This window comes from Mustela lutreola, chromosome 7 (assembly GCF_030435805.1).
Source record: "Mustela lutreola isolate mMusLut2 chromosome 7, mMusLut2.pri, whole genome shotgun sequence".
NCBI classification, from domain to species: Eukaryota; Metazoa; Chordata; class Mammalia; order Carnivora; family Mustelidae; genus Mustela; species Mustela lutreola.
The window spans coordinates 117,293,845-117,312,715 of NC_081296.1; the positions used below are offsets into that span (position 1 = coordinate 117,293,845).

General features: G+C 39.4%; 1 protein-coding gene across 7 annotated transcripts in view; it reads right to left on the minus strand.

Moving 5' to 3' along the window:
- Positions 1-18,871, minus strand: part of LOC131836678 (uncharacterized) — a 43,141-nt gene that overhangs the window by 784 nt on the left and 23,486 nt on the right. For all 7 annotated transcript variants that reach the window (XM_059182307.1, XM_059182312.1, XM_059182308.1 and 4 more), the window contains 5 exons: positions 15,956-16,091; positions 13,943-14,254; positions 12,555-12,755; positions 4,171-4,398; positions 3,144-3,362 (listed from right to left, as the gene is read on the minus strand). In XM_059182307.1, coding sequence (XP_059038290.1) covers positions 3,144-3,362; positions 4,171-4,398; positions 12,555-12,755; positions 13,943-14,254; positions 15,956-16,091 — 1,096 coding nt within the window. The remainder of the gene's footprint in view (positions 1-3,143; positions 3,363-4,170; positions 4,399-12,554; positions 12,756-13,942; positions 14,255-15,955; positions 16,092-18,871) is intronic.

Below are 18,871 nucleotides of genomic sequence, written 5' to 3' on the forward strand. Positions count from 1 at the left end.
GCTGGTTTCCAGTGGTGTCCTGGACATAGGACCACGCAGAAATGGGAAAATATTGAGAAGTCTAAGACCTGATGGGTCAGAAAACTGGCAAGTGGGAAGGAAAAGAAAAGGGCTTAGAAGCCCATGAGACCAAAAATGGCTGTCCTTTTTTTTTTTTTTTTTTTTTAAAGATTTTATTTTTTGGGGTGCCTGGGTGGCTCAGTGGGTTAAAGCCTCTGCCTTCAGCTCAGGTCATGGTCCCAGAGTCCTGGGATCGAGCCCCATATCGGGCTCTCTGCTCAGGGTGAGCCTGCTTCCCCCACCCCCTCTCTCTGCCTGCCTCTCTGCCTACTTGTGATTTCTATCTGTCAAATAAATAAATAAATCTTTTAAAAAAAAAAAAAAAAAAAAAAAAAAAAAAAAAAAAAAAAAAAAAGATTTTATTTTTTGGGCGCCTGGGTGGCTCAGTGGGTTAAGCCGCTGCCTTCGGCTCAGGTCGTGATCTCAGGGTCCTGGGATCCAGTCCTGCATCGGGCTCTCTGCTCAGCAGGGAGCCTGCTTCCCTTTATCTCTCTTTGCCTGCCTCTCCATCTACTTGTGATCTCTCTCTGTCAAATAAATTAAAAAAAAAAAAAAAAAGATTTTATTTTTTTATTTTTAGGGAGAGAGCTTGTGCCCACAAACGAGCTGGGTGAAGGGGCAGAGGGAGAGGGAATCTGAAGCCAACTCCACACCCAACACAGAGCCTGAAGTGGGGCTCCAGCCCGTGACCATGACATCATGACCGCAGCAGAAACCAAGAGTCCGTCGCTTAACCAACTGGGCCACGCAGGCAATCCCAAAAATGGCAATTCTGAAGGACAAGGTTTCTGAGGGAAGAGGGAGATACTTGGTGAGATGTTCCTTGGAAGATAGGAGATAAAGGAAAAGAAAAAAGCAAACAGTGGAAAGTCAGGGACTTCTATAAACAAGAGTACTGCAGAAGCAGGCATCATATAACTTCTCACCCAAACATAAAAGGCTTGATGGGGAAAATAAATAAATAAATAAATATATATAGGGCTTGACAGAAGACTGTAGGACTGACTCACTGTCATAACACAAGAGGGTAGTATTGAGTTTAAAAAAACAAAAAAACAAAAAACAAAAAAAACAAGCAAGTAAACCCTGCCCTGTATCTTCCCTAAAGTGAAACACCTGAAATTGAGATGTCAGGGCCATTAAAAGTATTTTATTTTATTTTTATAGATTTTACTTAATTATTTGAGGGAAAGAGGGAGCAGGAGGAGGGAGAGTGAGAGGCAGACTCCCCACTGAGCCTGGAGACCATACAGGGCTCAATCCCAGGACTCAGTTCCAAGACTGCACAATCATGAACCAAGTCAAAGGCAGACAATCAACCAACAGAGCCACCCAGGCACCCCAATTAAAAGGGTTTTAACATGAATAGATTAAAAGGCAAATAATATCTGTCCAAATTTCTTTAAATAGAAAATAGCATCATCCAAACTAGTCAGGTGAGGAAAATACTTCCCCCCCAAAAAACTGCCACAGAGCAAAAGGGAAATATTTGACACAATAGCTGATATGGATTAAATTTCAGGGGTGCCTGGGTTACTCAGTTGGTTAAATATCTGATTTTGATTTCTGGGATTGAGCCTCTCCACGGGGTCGGTGCTCAGCATGGAGTCTGCTTGTCCCTCTCCTTCTGCTCCTACTACCCTACCCGCATGTGCACACTGTCTCTGTCTAACAACTAAATAAATAAATAAAATCTTTTAAAAAAATTTTCATACAAGGATTTGCAGACATGGGGCAGGGAGAGGAGGCCTCTATTTTGAATGAGAAATGTTGTAATTCAGAATACAAATGGACCAAAAAATGATATCCAATATGCCTTATAGATGACGAAGATGTGGTGGTTGAACTCAGGCAAGAATAAAACAAAGTCATCTCAGAAGTAAAGAGTGGGGCACCTGGGTGGCTCAGTGGGTTAAGTCTCTGCCTTTGGCTCAGGTCATGATCTCAGGGTCCTGGGATCGAGTTCCACATCGGGCTATCTACTCAGCAGGGAGCCTGCTTCCTCTCTCTCTCTCTGCCTGCCTCTCTGCCTCCTTGTGATCTCTCTGTGTCAAATAAATATTAAAAAAAAAAGAAGTAAAGAGTGAACTACAGAGTAGCCAAAGAAGAGGAGATATGACTGAAAATATAGAAAGGATATTGAGAAGAGTAAAAACAAAAATATAAATATGCAGAAATTTAAAAAGAGAAAAAAAAACAGAAATAATATGATTTTGTGTTTTAAGACTCTTTTAAGGTAATTGGTTAAATTACACATTTCTTAAGCTACTAATAAGAGATGTAGCATATAATTCCACAGTAGCCCCAAATTATCAGTTAGCCTTTTAAAAATTCTTTTAAGGGGCAGCTGGGTGGCATAATCCGTTAAATCGTCTGACTCTTGGTTTCAGCTCAGGTCCTGATCTCCGGGATGTGATCTCAAAACAATCCCAAACAGGGCTCCAAGCTCAGAGCAGGGTCTGCTTGAGGTTCTCTCTTCCTCTGCCTCTGCCTCAGTCCCTTCCACTCATTCTCTCTCCCTCTTTCTAAAATAAATCTTTCAAAAAATTCTCTTACAACACCTGCTTTATAAATGTTGTGAGAATCTAGGCAAATTTAGAAGCACTACCCTCTTTTCCTAGGAGGTGACTCAGCCCCAGACACATGGTTTTCCCTGCACTTCCATTCTTGGACATCTTTTTCTTCTCACCATTGGTCAATCAGAGGATGTATATGCAAACCTAAGTGAAGATAATAATTTATGCCATCCCTTGCTACTGTGGATTCACCAGGAATAGGCATTTGACCTAAGCTGGGCTCTCTTAGACCCTTTCTGGGGACTCTCTCCCCTGTCCCAGAATCTCTAAACATAAAGCAAGCTGACACACACACAGATGCCAAGAAGAGATGGTGAGAAAAGCTTTAGAAGGTTCCAGGTGCTAATCCTGCAGCCCAAGTGCCGCTCTTGCTGAGGTCTGGTTGCTTAACTCACCTTTGAGTCCAGAAGCCAACAAACTCCTTTTTGTCTGGATTAGACAGAGTCTAAGGTGACAGCGGTATTAATCACTTTAAAGACTCTTAATATAACAATGAACAAAACAAACCTCTTGTTGTTGTCCTGGTACTTTATCAACTGTGCTCTTTGCTGTGCAGGGCTCAGAAGTGACAGCATCTAACAGCTGATGGACCTTCTCTTTGTCCCCTCTTGCCTTTGGCTTGGCAGAGTGTAATGTAGTTTTCAAATTGTCTGTTTTCATAACTGCTTTCCCTTTCATTGCTTCAACTTGTGTTAAAGATTGCCTGAGCTTTTCAATTGTTTTGTCCTGTGAGGGTATAAGGTTGGGGGAAAGGGATATGACTAATTAGATCTCTTTTAAGTAAAAGACAAGATGGGTGATATAACCCATGCTTCTTTTCTTCTTTTTTTAAGGTTCTGATATATGGAAAAGAAAGAAAATTCCACAGTTTATGAATTAAAAAGACATGTCTCAATCATCATACTCCTCAATAATAGTCACTGGGTGCTTTTATAAACTAGGCACTTGGGATTTAAAGAAGTTTAATGAGTATTCATGTCCTCAAAAGTTGTACTGCCTCTGCTAACCAAAATCAGAAATAGAGAAAATTAACTGGCGTTGCAGTTAAGATAAACATTGCTGGTAAAATGCCAAAAAAAACCCACGTATGGAAGTATTTAGTGCACCTTTGTTTTAAGGCATAAAACATATGTTTGAAATACTACAAGTGAAGCTTGATATGGAGAAGATCCAAAGAAGAGTCTCCAAAAGTGAATAAAACTTAACTATTACCCCAATAAGACCGACCAAAATAAGACGGAAAGAGCAAGGACTCTAGAATTCTAACATTTAGAATACCAGTTAACTTTGAGAAGTAGGGAAAAGAATAGATGAAAGTTTCAGTGGGGTTGACAATACCCTGGTTTTTAAGATAAGTGGTGGATGTCTATGCATCTAATTTTATTATCCAATATGCTTTTATATTATATACACTTATGCATGCATATAAAATAATTTTAATGTTAATTTTTAAAAAAAATTCATAAGAAACATGAAGCTAAAATAGTAACACATCAAAGCTGAAGAGAATTTTTGAAAGCCTCACTTTACTCACTTTAAGGACATTCACTCTTGTAAGTTGAATTTTCATACTTTTATTTGACAATTTCAAATCACTGAGCTGTTTCTGAAGTTTCTGAATTTTCCCCTCTAGTCTCTGAGTTGTAGCAATCTGTAAATTCTGCTGAATATTCAATAATGTTTGTTGCTCATTATCTTTCTCTAGCTGTCTGGACATCTTGCCATGCTCATCTGTCCACAAATTCTTAGTCCCAGAGTTTTCCTTTGGAGAAATCAACAGCATTGAAATAAAGAAGTTGTGCTTTAAGGTAGTGTTCCACATTATCATACCAGTTCTACTCTAGGCTGATAAGCTGCAGACAGTAATACTTGCTTACTTGAAATATTTTTTTCACCATAGATATGCATTATTAAAATAATCTGGAAAATAAAATAATGACAATAAAATTGATGGCTCATGCTAACAATTTTATAAACACCCGATGGTAACATAGATTGTATCTTTTCTTTTTTTTTTTTTTTTTTTTTTTTTTTATTTATTTATTTGACAGAGAGAAATCACAAGTAGGCAGAGAGGCAGGCAGAGAGAGAGAGAGAGAGGAGGAAGCAGGCTCCCTGCTGAGCAGAGAGCCCGACGTGGGACTCGATCCCAGGACCCTGAGATCATGACCTGAGCCGAAGGCAGCGGCTTAACCACTGAGCCACCCAGGCGCCCCTGTATCAACTTTTCTAACAATGTATTATAAGGAAACAAATATTTAAAGATTCATACACAATGATATTTACATTATTTATAACATGGAAAATAGAAACAATGCAAATGTTCAAAAAAGTATAATTAAATTACATATAATTTATTATACCCTCCCTAAAAGTCAAGTTACAAAAATATTTACTAAGAGAAAATACTAGTGATATAACTAAATGGAAGAAGCAGGATTAAGAAAACTATGACTATAAGTTAACACTGGTTATCTCATAGTGGTAGGATTATTGGTGATTTTAATTATATTTTTTCTAGTAATCTGTACTTTATGAAGTTATTACCAGCAGAAAAAAAGAGAGTATGCAAATTTCATTAAAATAATGAAAATTATTTTATTCATTAAATATTAAACAAATAAATTCATTAAAACATTTCATAAAATAAAAATTTTGATTATATAGAGATCAAAAGCTAGTAAAAATTTTTTAAAGATTTTATTTATTTATTTGACAGAGAGAGAGATCACAAGCAGAGAGAGCAGCAGGCAGAGAAAGAAGGGGAATCAGGCTCCCCGCCAAGTAGAGAGCCCAATGTGGGGCTTGATCCCAGGACCATGAGATCATGACCTGAGCCCAGGGCTACACAACTGAGCCACCCAGGTGCCACCAAAGCTAGTAAAATTTATATTTAAAAAGAACCACTTGTGGGGCGCCTGGGTGGCTCAGTGGGTTAAAGCCTCTGCCTTCGGCTCAGGTCATGATCTCAGGGTCCTGGGATCGAGCCCTGCATCGGGCTCTCTGCTTAGTGGGGAGCCTGCTTCCTCCTCTCTCTCTGCCTGCCTCTCTGCCTACTTGTGATCTGTCAAATAAATAAATAAAATCTTAAAAAAAAAAAGAAAGAAAGAACCACTTGTTCTTTGGAAAAATAAAATACATGCCCCCAAGTAAGCTTGGGGACAAGAAGAAGGAAAAGAAGAAAAATAAAAAAGGGGCGCCTGGGTGGCTCAGTCAGTTAAGCGTCTGCCTTTGGCTCAGGTCATGATCTCAGGGTCTGGGTCTCCATCCCAGCATCAGGCTCCCTGTTCACAGGGAGTCTGCCCTCCCTCTCCCTCTGCCCCCTGCTGTGTGTGCTCTCTCTCTCAAATAAAAAAAATATTTTTTTTAAGGAAGAAAGAGAGAAAGTAAAAACACATAACATTAGGAAGGAGAAATATGCAGAATTCATAGATACAGAAAGTATGAAAATAATTCTAAAAGAATATTTTATACCTCAGTGGCAATAAGTTGAAAATCTAACAGAAGTACAGTATTTTCTAGAAAACAATAATATGCAATCACGTCTGGAAAACTCAAAAAACCCTAGTTAAGAAAACTATTGGATTAATAAGTGAATTCAGTTAAATGGTAGGTAATTAATAAAAATATATACATATCAAATGTGGGGCGGCTGGGTGGCTCAGTTGGTTAAGCCACAGACTCTTGATTTCAGCTCAGATCTTGATTTCAGGGCCCTGCACTGGGCTCTGCACTCATCAGGGAGTTGGCTTGAGATTCTCTTTCTCCCTCTCCCTCTGACCCTTCCCCGAGTTTGCGCACATGTGCAAGATAAATAAAGCTTTAAAAAAAAAATATCAAATGTTTTTATTTATATCAGTAATAGCCATTTCAAATAGAAATGGGAAAATATGTTATTAACAATGAACAGAAAATCTATAAAAGACCTAGGAATAGATTTTACAAAAAAGACTTATAGGAAGGACTTATAGGACTTATATGAAGAAAAGTATAAAATCCTATTACAGTATATAAAATAAAATCTGCTATAGGGAAAAAGAAGATGTGCCAAATTATCAAAAATTACCAATTGGGGCACATGGGTGGCCCAGTGGGTTAAAGCCTCTGCCTTGGGCTCACGTCATGATCCGAGGGTGCTGGGATCAAGCCCCACATCGGGCTCTCTGCTCAGCAGGGAGCCTGCTTCCCTTCCTCTCTCTCTGCCTGCCTCTCTGCCTACTTGTGATCTCTGTCTGTCAAATGAATAAAATCTTTTTAAAAAATTACTAATCACTAATATAAATATTTAAACTACAGATACCTGTAATAGCAGCAAAAAGGTATATTAAACTATTTTAAATATACATTTTGAAATAGACATTCAAAAAGAGTATTTTTAATTTGTTAAGAATTATATTACAAAGCTAACAGAGTAAATTGTAAATTGCATGTGCAAATTGCCACTCTGACAGGTATAAAATTGGCATTGAATAATTATACTCACATAGTATTATCATTGACCTACTCTATTTCTGTCCTCTGTTGAGAAAGAAGACACCCCCATCAAAAGAAAAGTAAAATATATGGAAATTATGAAATAAGTTAGGATAATCACATACTAATATAATAATAATTGCAATAAAGATAAATATGTTAAATTCACCAATTGGATAACTCTCTAATTTAATTTTTTAAAAATACAACCATATACTGTCTTTAGTTACAAAGATGGAAAAGGGCAAAAAATAAAAGGATCAAAAGATAGATCAGGCAAACATGAACTGAAAGTGCATTGCATTTGTAACCATAATTTCTGAAAATGGAGAATTTAAGGCAATATTTTATAAAGCACAAAAAAGAGACTGTTTAATAGTGCCTAAAACAACAAGATAGCAAAGATCATCATGAGTGCACATGCTCCAGTAATCTCTAAAGCATAAAATGATAAAACAGCAAAGTTACAGGGATGAACAAAAAATTATCCTTACAGAATTAGGATCGCTTTCCCAGAATCAAGGATATAGAAATAATCAGAATACTGACAATTTGAACCATATGAATAATATGTTTGAGCACTAGCTGTGTATGGAACTTTATACCCAACAGAGAACACATTCTTATAAACACACATGGAACAGCTACCAAAATCAACCAAGTATTCAGCCATGGATAAACAAATTCTCAAGGATCATATACTTCCAGCATATTATAATAAAATACAAATTTCTACAAAATTTTTAAAATATCATACATCTGGAAACTTAAAAATGTATTACTATATTTAAAATGAAAAATAAGGAAAATACTGGTCAAATGTTGTTCAATCTCTAAACAATCTCTCTAAACTTGACCAATAGTTTGTCAACATTTGTGAAACAAAGCTAAGGTACCTTTTGACAGAAAATTATGATTTAGATGAGCATATTTATCAGGATATTTGAAAAATTAAACATAAAACAGTTACTCTTATTCTCTTTTTATTCTCCCTTTCCTTTCTTTTCCTCTCTGGACAATTCAGTCCTAAAGCCATTAAGTGGGCAGAACAAAGTAGGCTCCACAATGTGGCCCAAGCAGGGCAATAAAAGTGGGCACAGGGGAGAGGTCCTCTGCAGAGGGACTCAGAGCCTGACTGGGGTGAGAGGAGAGCCCACATGGGGAGGTGACCTGCCATGGAGTGTAAGGGTCTGAACAGGGTGAAGAAGACAAGCACACAGTTATGGAAATTAACAAGAATAGGCTGGAACCCAAATAGGAAAAAAGGTAAAGGAAACAAACAGGCAAATACTAAGCCTAAAGACTAAAAAACAAAAAGGAAATGCTCCAACTCATTAATATTGAGAGAAATGGGGGCGCCTGAGTGGCTCAATGGGTTAAAACCTCTGCCTTCAGCTCAGGTCATGATCCCAGGGTCCTGGGATCAAGCCCCGCATCTTGCTCCCTGCTCGGTGGGGAGCCTGCTTCCCCCTCTCTCTCTGCCTTTTTTTTTTTTTAATTTATTTAAATAAAATCTTTTTTAAAAATTGAGAGAAATGCATATTAAATTAGTAATCATTTTATACCCAATGAAATGGAAAAAAATCAGGAAGCTGATTAATGCTAAGAAATTACAAGAACGTGGAGATTCAAGAACCCTCATGTATCGCTGGTGGGACTGTCGTTCTGTGAGAGCTGACTGGCTTAATCAAATTAGTCACTTAATCAAATTAAGTATATGTATAATCCTAACACAATGAGCCACCAATTCCAGTCTTGAGCAAACACCCCTAATAGTCTCTGACAGTTCTATGGGGGAACTTGTACAAAGATGCTGGTAGCAGTGTTTGTGGTGGCAGAAAGACAAAGGTAACCAAGACACTCATCACCAAGGAGTGGACAGGCAGAGCATGGCAGATACACATCCCATAGAATTCCATGTAATAGAAGCAATGAACTAGATGAACACATAGCATCACTAAGTCTACCTTTTTTTTTTAAGATTTTATTTATTTATTTATTTCACAGACAGAGATCACAAGTAGGCAGAGAGGCAGGGAGAGAGGGGGGAAGCAGGCTCCCTGCCGAGCAGAGGACCCGACTCACGGCTTGATCCCAGGACCCTGGGATCATGACGTGAGCCGAAGGTAGAGGCTTTAACCCACTGAGCCACCCAGGCGCCCCTCACTAAGTCTATCTTAAAGATACAATGCTGAGTTATTATAATATAATTATATTAATGATAAATTAATAATATATTAAAATTATATTTAAAAAAACATACTATTGACCCGTGAACAACATGGGTGTGAACTATGCCAGTCCATGTATTTTTTTTTTGAGAAATAGAGCACAGTACTGTCAATGCATTTTATGATTTTTCTTAACATTTTCTTTTCTCTAGCTTACTTTATTTTAAGAATACAGTATATATAAATATGGCATACAGAATATGTGTTAATTGACTATTATCAGCAAGGCTTCTGGTCAACAGTAGGCTGTTAGTAATTAAGTTTTGGGGAGAGTCAAAACTTACACATGGGGGGCATCTGGGTGGCTCAGTGGGTTAAGCTGCTGCCTTTGGCTCAGGTCATGATCTCAGGGTCCTGGGATCGAGTCCCGCATCGGGCTCTCTGCTCAGCAGGGAGCCTGCTTCCTCCTCTCTCTCTCTCTCTCTCTCTCTCTGCCTGCCTCTATGCCTACTTGTGATCTCTCTCTGTCAAATAAATAAAATCTTTTTTAAAAAATTAAAAATTTAAAAAAAAACCTTACACATGGGGATTTTCGACTACATGGGGAGGATGTTAGTGACACTCCCCCCCACACTGTTCAAGGGTCAACTGTATAAACAAAAAGATACGCATTAAATACATTAGATTGATCTCCTTTGCTTTTGTTTCAAATTGGCTCACAACCCTGAGATCAAGTCCTGAGCTGAGATCAAGAGTTGGACATTTAACTGCCTGAGCCACCCAGGCACCCCAGATTGATCTTTGGAAGAGGGAATGGGAAAATGGACTTAAATGGAATAAATAATAATAAATAAGAGAAAGCCCTTCCACAGCCCAAGATAATGTGTTAGGAACCACAGAGTTTGAATAACTCTGCATCTGAGGTTCCAACCTGTGAGGAGTATAGAGGAAAAGGAATCTAAGAAACCAACATTTAAAAAGGGGGTGGCGGGGCGCCTGGGTGGCTCAGTGGGTTAAGCCGCTGCCTTCGGCTCAGGTCATGATCTCGGGGTGCTGGGATTGAGTCCCGCATCGGGCTCTCTGCTCAGCAGGGAGCCTGCTTCCTCCTCTCTCTCTCTGCCTGCCTCTCTGCCTACTTGTGATCTCTCTCTGTCAAATAAATAAATAAAATCTTTAAAAAAAAAAAAAAAAGGTGGTGGCACTCAACCTTACTAGTTAGTAATCAGGGAAATGTTAAAGCTGTACTATTTTAACTCAACTCTCTCTCTCTCTCCCTCTCTCTGTGTCTCTCAAAGAATAACATCTCGGGGTGCATGGGTGGCTCAGTCAGTTAAGCATCTGCCTTCCTTCAGGTCATAATCCCAAGGTCCTGGGACTGAGCCCCACATTGGGCTCCCTGCCCAGCGGGAAGTCTGCTCTTCCCTCTCCCACTCCCCCTGCTTCTCTGGCTGTGTCTCTGTCAAATAAATGAAGTCTTTAAAAAAAAAATGACATCTCCAATGCTGACTAGACTATGAAAAGAAAGAGCTACTCCTATATTTCTATTCGGAAAGTAAATTCCTTCCGCCTTTTGGAAGTAGTATTTTGGCAGCCTATTGAAATTTAAAATACTCATATACTATGATCCTACAATTTCACATTTAAAACTCAGTCTCATAGGGGCAGAAAGCACCAATGTGAAAGATATATGTATAAGTCTATTTACTGCTCCATTATTAGCGGTGTTATAAAAGGTGGAAATATTTTGATAGTCCGTCAGTTGGGAACTGATCAAATAAGTAAGTTCTTTTTTTTTTTTTTTTTTTTTTTTTTTAAAGATTTTATTTGTTTATTTGACAGACAGAGATCACAAGTAGGCAGAGAGGCAGGCAGAGAGAGAGAGAGGAGGAAGCAGACTCCCTGCTGAGCAGAGAGCCCGATGTGGGACTCGATCCCAGGACCCTGAGATCATGACCTGAGCCAAAGGCAGCGGCTTAACCCACTGAGCCACCCAGGCGCCCAAATAAGTAAGTTCTATAAACTCTGTGAACCACTCTGTAGCTATTAAAGGAATGAGTTAGGGTGTCTGGATGGCTCAGTGGGTTAAGCCTCTGCCTTCAGGTCAGGTCATGATCTCAGGGTCCTGGGATCGAGCCCTGCATCAGGCTTTCTGCTCAGCAGGCAGCCTGCTTCTCCCTCTCTCTGCCTGCCTTTCTGCCTACTTCTGATCTCTCTCTCTCTGTATGAAATAAATTAAATCTTTTTTAAAAAAAAGGGGGGGGGGGTTGCCTGTGTGGCTCAGTGGGTTAAAGCCTCTGCCTTCAGCTCAGGTCATGATCCCAAGGTCCTGGGATAGAGCCCCACATCGGGCTCTACCCTCAGCAGGGAGTCTGCTTCCTCCTCTCTCTCTCTCTCTGCCTGCCTTTTTGCCTACTTGTGATCTCTGTCAAATAAATAAATAAAATCTAAAAAAAAAAAATTGTTAAAGGAATGAGTTAAACCTTTATCTTTTCACCTAAGAAAAAAACATGAGGTACTTAACTTTTCACTATGTAAGAACAACATTTGACTAGCATAGTCCCAGTTTTATAAAAATACCACCACCCACATATATGTACTTGTATATTTCCATAACCATGGCAATAGTTGTAGAAGATATATACACTACTGGTTACTGAGGGAAAGTAGGCAGAAAGAAAGTTGAGGAAAATTATTCTTTCCTCAAACCTTTTAACTTAGTTTCAAGAGTTGTAGAAAGCATGTGTTAACTGAATATTCTTAAAATCTAAAATAGCATTTTAAAATGTTTGCAGGGAAATGAATAATCATAGAGCTGATGCTTTCATATCTTCCTTACAGACACGGGGAAGTGGAGAGTAGAGAAAGTACTGGTCTACATAGTAATTACTGAGGAATAGTATCGCTGGTCCCTCCCTGATACTCCTCGTATCTTGCTGACAGAGTCCCTTATGTTCTACCTGTACAATCATTTCTTGGAGCTTCTTTGCCTCCAATCCCCTTTTTAAAGTACATTAAGAAATACACTAACAACTGCCCTCCAAATGAATATGGAATATGTGTGTATTAGAGAAATGAGAGGTATGGAACAAAGAGTAGTTTTTTATAAAAGCAGAAGGTTTAAAAATTTGTAGCAAATTTTCCTCTCTTTTCCCATATTAAGTATAAGTAGCACTAACAGCATTAATAATATCTAATATCAAATCAACATTAGATAATGTAACAAAATCTGATCATTTTCATTGTCAGAGAAATGCCTTATCCAGGAAAGTCTTACTTTATTCCTGTCCAAGGCTAAACTCTCTGGAAAAAAGTCATTAACAGCAGTTTTTCTTTCCAGATGTTTCCAAGGTCTTTTTTGTTCCCTACACCTGTCTTGCATTGGGGATGATTCTCCAGCGGCTTCTTCAGAGTGATGCTGCAGCTGCTCCAGGCGCTGAGTGAGCATCAGAACTTCCTGCTGCAGGCCTTCGGTCCTCTGTGGGGAGAAGGAGAGCTAAGACTCCTGAGGGCCCACAATTTCTATTTCATTTCAAAACTACGTGCAAGGGCGCCTGAGTGGCTCAGTGGGTTAAACCTCTGCCTTCGGCTCAGGTCATGATCCCAGGGTCCTGGGATCGAACCCATATTAGGCTCTCCACTCAGTGGGGAGCCTGCTTCCTCATCTCTCTCTCTGCCTGCTTCTCTGCCTACTTGTGATGTCTCTCTGTCAAATAAATAAATAAAATCTTTAAAAAAAAAAAAAAACTATGTGCAAGTTCTACCAACACCCACACTGTAGTAATGTTACGTTACTAACTAGGTGAGTAGGGAAGATTTAAGATGTGACATATATCAGCTGGTTTTAGAAAAATAAATGGAGAGGTCTGATATATTAAATGAGACATTTTAGTGAGCACTGAGAAATAAAATTGTATAATGAATTTTAAGCAAAAAGTTAAAGAAAAAATTGGAACTCTACAATAAACAGAGGGCAGCAGATTTTTCAAACACGTTTAACCTAAGCAATACCTATCTTCGTTTGAATTTTAAGTGAAGGGGCATGAGATGGTACTCAGTTGATGTGGACATGACAAGGAGATAGAGCCACTGAAACTTGCTCGTTAAGTCTTTTCATAGAGTTGACCAATACATTCAATGAATGACCTGAAAATGGATTTACTGTCCTGGCTGGCCTGAGCAGTATTTAGGCATGATAGACACATTATCTTCACCATACCACCATACCACCACACCACTATCTTTAAGCCAGGATTCACTGAGCTTACGCTGAGCTGTACTAAGCATTTATCATGTATTAATCCATTTAACCCTTACCACTCTTGTGAGATAGGAGCTATGCCCTTGCAGCCCCCAGCCCCACACCATCCCACCAAATTTTACAAATGAAACTGAGGCCCAGGGAGAATAAGCAATCTGTCCAAGAGCACACAGCTGGTAATGGCTGAGCTGGGATTCATACCTGGGCTCTCTGCTCTTAATAAAAACACTACACTATCTCTGCTGTAATAATGGACATCTTTTTTTCCTTTTGTCACTGTAGTAGTAAAAATAAAATCAAAGTTAAAATTCAGAGCCACAGAATTTACTAAATCAGCTAATATCAAAATTGACATGTTAAAAGTAACAAATTTGAAAGAATGACTTGTCTGTCAATACACTTACAGACTTCCAAGATTGTTCTTTTGCACCAATTTCCTGAATCTTCTCTTTTACAGCTTCCTCGGTAGCTGGTATCGGGACAACATTGTTGCTCAGAAGAGTAGCCAACTGACTGAGGAATTTTTGGTAGTGGGATCGTGCATTTTTGGTTTCCCAGCTGAATGAATGTGGAGGTCTGTCCAACTCATATTTTTGTTTTTCTTTATAGATTGAATCTTCTTGACACTTATCCCAAATTTTCTGCCCATCTTTTGGTCCTTCAGAATGAAAAATGTCTCTTTCAGAGTTCTTGGTCAGGATATCTTCACCTTTATCCTAAATATGCCAACACACATGTTAAACTTCCCATTTGGAATTTAATATGATTTTAATTCCTTTTTTGAAATATAAATTCACTTCCTTTTTTGATACATAGTCACAATACAAAATTTGAGGAGCAAGGCCCTCAGAAGAAATAAAGTGTTATGGAGTCATAAGAGAGACAAAGGCATACTCAAAAGAGCAAACTAGAACATCAAGAGGTATCAGAATGATCAAATGGAGAAACTGGTTTGAGAACATAGGAAATTGAGCTTGGGGAAACAGCTGACCAAACAGCCTCAGTTAATGAAGTTATACTGTTTACAGACTATTTTGAGCTAATAAATATAGAAAGAATGACAGAAATTTTAAAATCATCATTTTGCTTCTAATAAAATAACTGATTCAGGCTAGGATTATCAATGAATGTTAAGACAGTTAAGTGAAAAGTTGGGAGGGAAATGGATATTTCCATAAAGACTTCATTATGGTTATAGAACATCATTTAGTAATAACCACTTTGATGATGTAAAAGTATAAACAAAATAAGTTCCACTTCTTTCCCCTAACTTTTCCCCTGTGCTCCTGTAATCATCCTGCTTCCATTGTAAATAGCCTTGGGCGGCGGGGGGGAGGAAGGGATGATAATACTTGTATTTCTTTCCCAATCTCCCATGGGAATATTCTACCTTTATAAATTCTAGACTTCTTTCCACTTTCTTGACACCTTCAACTCTGGAAGCTAAGTAAATAGGTTCTGTTTCTGGGCTTTTTGTCATGTGAAACTGAGAAAGAGAAAGAGAGCCAGAATTTTTGAAGTAATGATAGTTTTGTATCACTAAAAGGCTAGAAGAGGCAGATTAAAAGGGCAATGGGAGTAATGGTCAGGGTTGCAGGAATATTAATTTGGGAGAGGTTTTTAAGAATGTGACAGATTAACAAGAGAAGTGAAAAAAAATGGGAAGTGTTACTGTGAATTACTTGAGGGGGCTATTAAAAACTGGAATTACTTTAAACTACTTTAAAAGTAGTTGCTGAATTTTTTTAAATGGAATTTTTTTTTTAAATGTCAGATCACATTAATTGGATTATAATGGACCTTGTCTTATATTCAAGTTATATAATAAACTTAAAGTCTAAGGATTTCAAAATAAACTTTCACCACTTCCTTGACTATTGTAGATCCCATGCTCCAACATTCTTCTATAAAACCTCTACTCATCCTGTGAATTGTGACTACTAAGGACCAGGCTTGTCTCTTCCTTCCAAACCCAATTAATTCCACAATTCTAGATTTCAAGGTCCAATATAGATGCTCCACCAATTTAGCTTCGTGATCCCTGTGCCTTGGTTTCAATGACTTTTGTCTACACCTCTCTTCAATCCTTACATTTACAGCCCAAAACCCAAATGTTGTCCGCAGCAGGAAGTAACCCACACCCAAAATGTAAAACTCCAACACTTCATTCTCTACCACTCTTCCTCCCAGTTCTCTCTCAGCTCAGTTCTCTTCTGCAATATCAGAGACCTTAGATCTACCCTCTGCCTTCTCTCTCTATTCAGAAAGGCTTTCAGTCAACCACATAGCACAGCTTTCTCTGATCCTCCATAAGAAGCAGATCAAAAAGCTACTCAATATTTGCCAGTTATCTCTTAGAATAACACAGAGTAATAAAAATCCCATTTCTTTAAAAGTCAATCAAAATTTATTCTCACCTTCATCATGAAGCTAACCAAAGAATCATCTTGTCCTTTCATATTCATGTAAGGGATGAATCCATCGGTACCTGCTAACTTTTTCTCCAAAAGGCCTGCTTTTCGTTCTGCCTTTTCTCTTTCAAACAGATGTACTCTGTGTAAGATATCAATAGGTAACAACAAACCAACTCAGTATTCAAACTTCAATTAAAAATAATTAAAAGAGGGGCGCCTGGGTGGCTCAGTCGGTTAAGCATCTGCCTTTGGCTGAGGTCATGATCCCAGGGTCCAGGGATCAAGCTCTGCATTGGGCTCCCAGCCCAGTGGGAAGCCTGCTTCTCCCTCTCCCTCTTCCACTGCTTGTGTTCCCTCTCTCGCTGTGTATCTCTCTGTCAAATAAATAAAGTCTTTAAATAATAATAATAATAATTAAAGGAAATAATCCCCACTTAAAATATATTAAATATGTGTATCAAGTAGAAATGTACTTACTGTGAGAAGAGCTAATAGTTACCCAACTATTTTTAGGGAGAGAGAAATGACAGAGAAATGGAGAGAAAAACAATCCAGTGGTAAATCCTCTAGTAGTTCCCCTGGGGAAGGTCAAATTTTAAACCATCCTTTTCATGGGGAAATTTGAGCATGAATATCTTGCCTGCCACTATTGGTAACACTGTGATGATCAGGAGGTTCCAGAAGGATACAAGTACTCCTATTTTAATAATACCTGATGGGCTCTTCTACTGGGATTTGATGAGAGAAAAGGGAATTAGAATAATGATGCAGCAATAGAGAATAGCATATGTAAAAGGTTTTTTTAATCAAATATACAAATAGCTAATTACTTGGTTTTTGTTTTGATTACTAATTGATAGGTATTGGTAATATTTTCTACCCCATACCTATAGCTAAGTTAAAATTTCAATCTATCTTCTATGTTTTGGGGTTTTTTCTCTTCTGTCTAGTAATCACAGCTTACAGAATTAGTGCATTTGAGTCAGTTCAAAAGAAATTATTCATCCAAATAGAAATCATCCAAATAGAAAATTTTACCTCGAAAGGTTATATTAAAGACATGCAGGACACATGCAAAGGTCTAACACATCTGTAACTATAACCCTAGAGTGAGAGTAAAGACACAGTGGGACAAAAACAATATTTGAAAAAATAATTCCCAAGATTCCAAACCTAATGAAAGACATAATTGATAGATTCCATAAATTCTGTAAAGCCTAAGCAAGATAGATACAAAGAAAGCCACACGAATACACATCATAGTCAAATTGCTACCAACAACAACAACAAAAAGCACACATTATTCCCTTCAAAGGTACAATGAAACTGATGACTAACTTTTCAATGGAAACTATAGAAATCAGAAGATAATCAGATGAAAAAATATTAGCCAGAATTCTACACTCAGTTTAAAAAAAAAACACTCAAAAAAAAAAAGAAAGAAAATGAAATAATATAGTTTCAGAAAAAAGAAAAAAAAAGGAAAAAAAACTGTCAGAAGAAATGCATTAAAAGAAACAGTAGATGTCCAGTCCAAGATGGTGAAATGGGAAGACCTTGGGCTCACCTCCTTCACAAAGGCACCAGACCTACATCTCGAGGGTGCGGCAGTTCTGCCCGAGGAGGAGTTGAGGGCTGTCTGAACAGTTTTTGCACAACAGAAGATGGGAAGACCACGTGGAGAGCCAGGAGAGATAGAGGCGCTTTGACTGACAGGTCTGCAAGCTTTGGGTCACTGGTCCACACCAGCCGCAGATGCCCTGGGGCTTGGAGGGATAGCTGGAGGTTAGAAAAGCAAGTGGAATGTGGAGGAACTAGCCCTGGAACCCTTCCCAGGGTGAGGGAGCTACTGGAACTCTCTATAGGTCAGAGAGGCTGGCAGGTGGCATAGTTTGTGCTCCCCCTCCACCTTGGTGATGCAGATGGGAGCAGGGTTCCAGATGCTGTGAGCACTGGGTGCCTGGCCCATACCAGCCTCAGATGCCCTGGGGCATGAAGGAACCATCACCGTGTAAAGGAGCTAGGTCTAGAATCTTGATGGGACATGAGGGAACAGGTGGAGCTGTCACTGAGTGGAGGGGCTGGGGGCACCAGGGTTTACATTCCCCTTCCATCTTGATGGTGAGGATAGGACAGGGGTCAGGCACCATGGCCAGCCTGTCACACCAGCAAACCTGGCCCACACTAGCCTCAGATACTCTGTGCACAGAAAAGCCACGGTTTAAAAGAGGAGCTAAGATAAAAGAGACAGCCCTAGAACTCTGAAAGACAGCAGGGGGAGCTGCTAGAACTCTCTCCACGTTGAAGGGGCTGGTGAGCACCATAGTTACATTCTCCAACCACCTTGATAATATGGATGAGGACCACACTAGTGTACAAGTTCAAGGCACCATAGCCAGCCTGCCCCCTCAGTGAGCCCCAGACCCCTGGCCCACACCAAACACAGCTTTCACACAAAGGTAGCCCCAGCATGGCACACACTGGGACACCTCTGGTCCAGCAACTGCTAGAGCTCTAGCCTTCATATGAAGGTAATACAGGCATAAAGCACCTAGAAAATTCCAGGCTCACACCACTTCAGCCCCAGAGAGCTTACTAGGGTACTCCCAATGCAGAGCACTCTGGGACCTCCTAGCTAATGCCTATTTCAGCTCTAGCTGTCTTGCCATGGTACCCCCTGCAGGGAACAACCTGGGAACTCCCAACCCATGCTCACCTCACCTCCAGCTGCCCTGCCAGGACACCTCCTGCATGGGGCACTCTGGGACTCCTATGCCCGCACTCCACCTCAGCTCCAGCCACCCCACCATGGGGCCTCCTGTACAGAGCATCCTGGAACAACCCTGGCCCATGCCAGCCTCTATTCTAATCACCTCAACAGGGCACCCTCTGCACTGAATACACCAGGACATCCCAGCT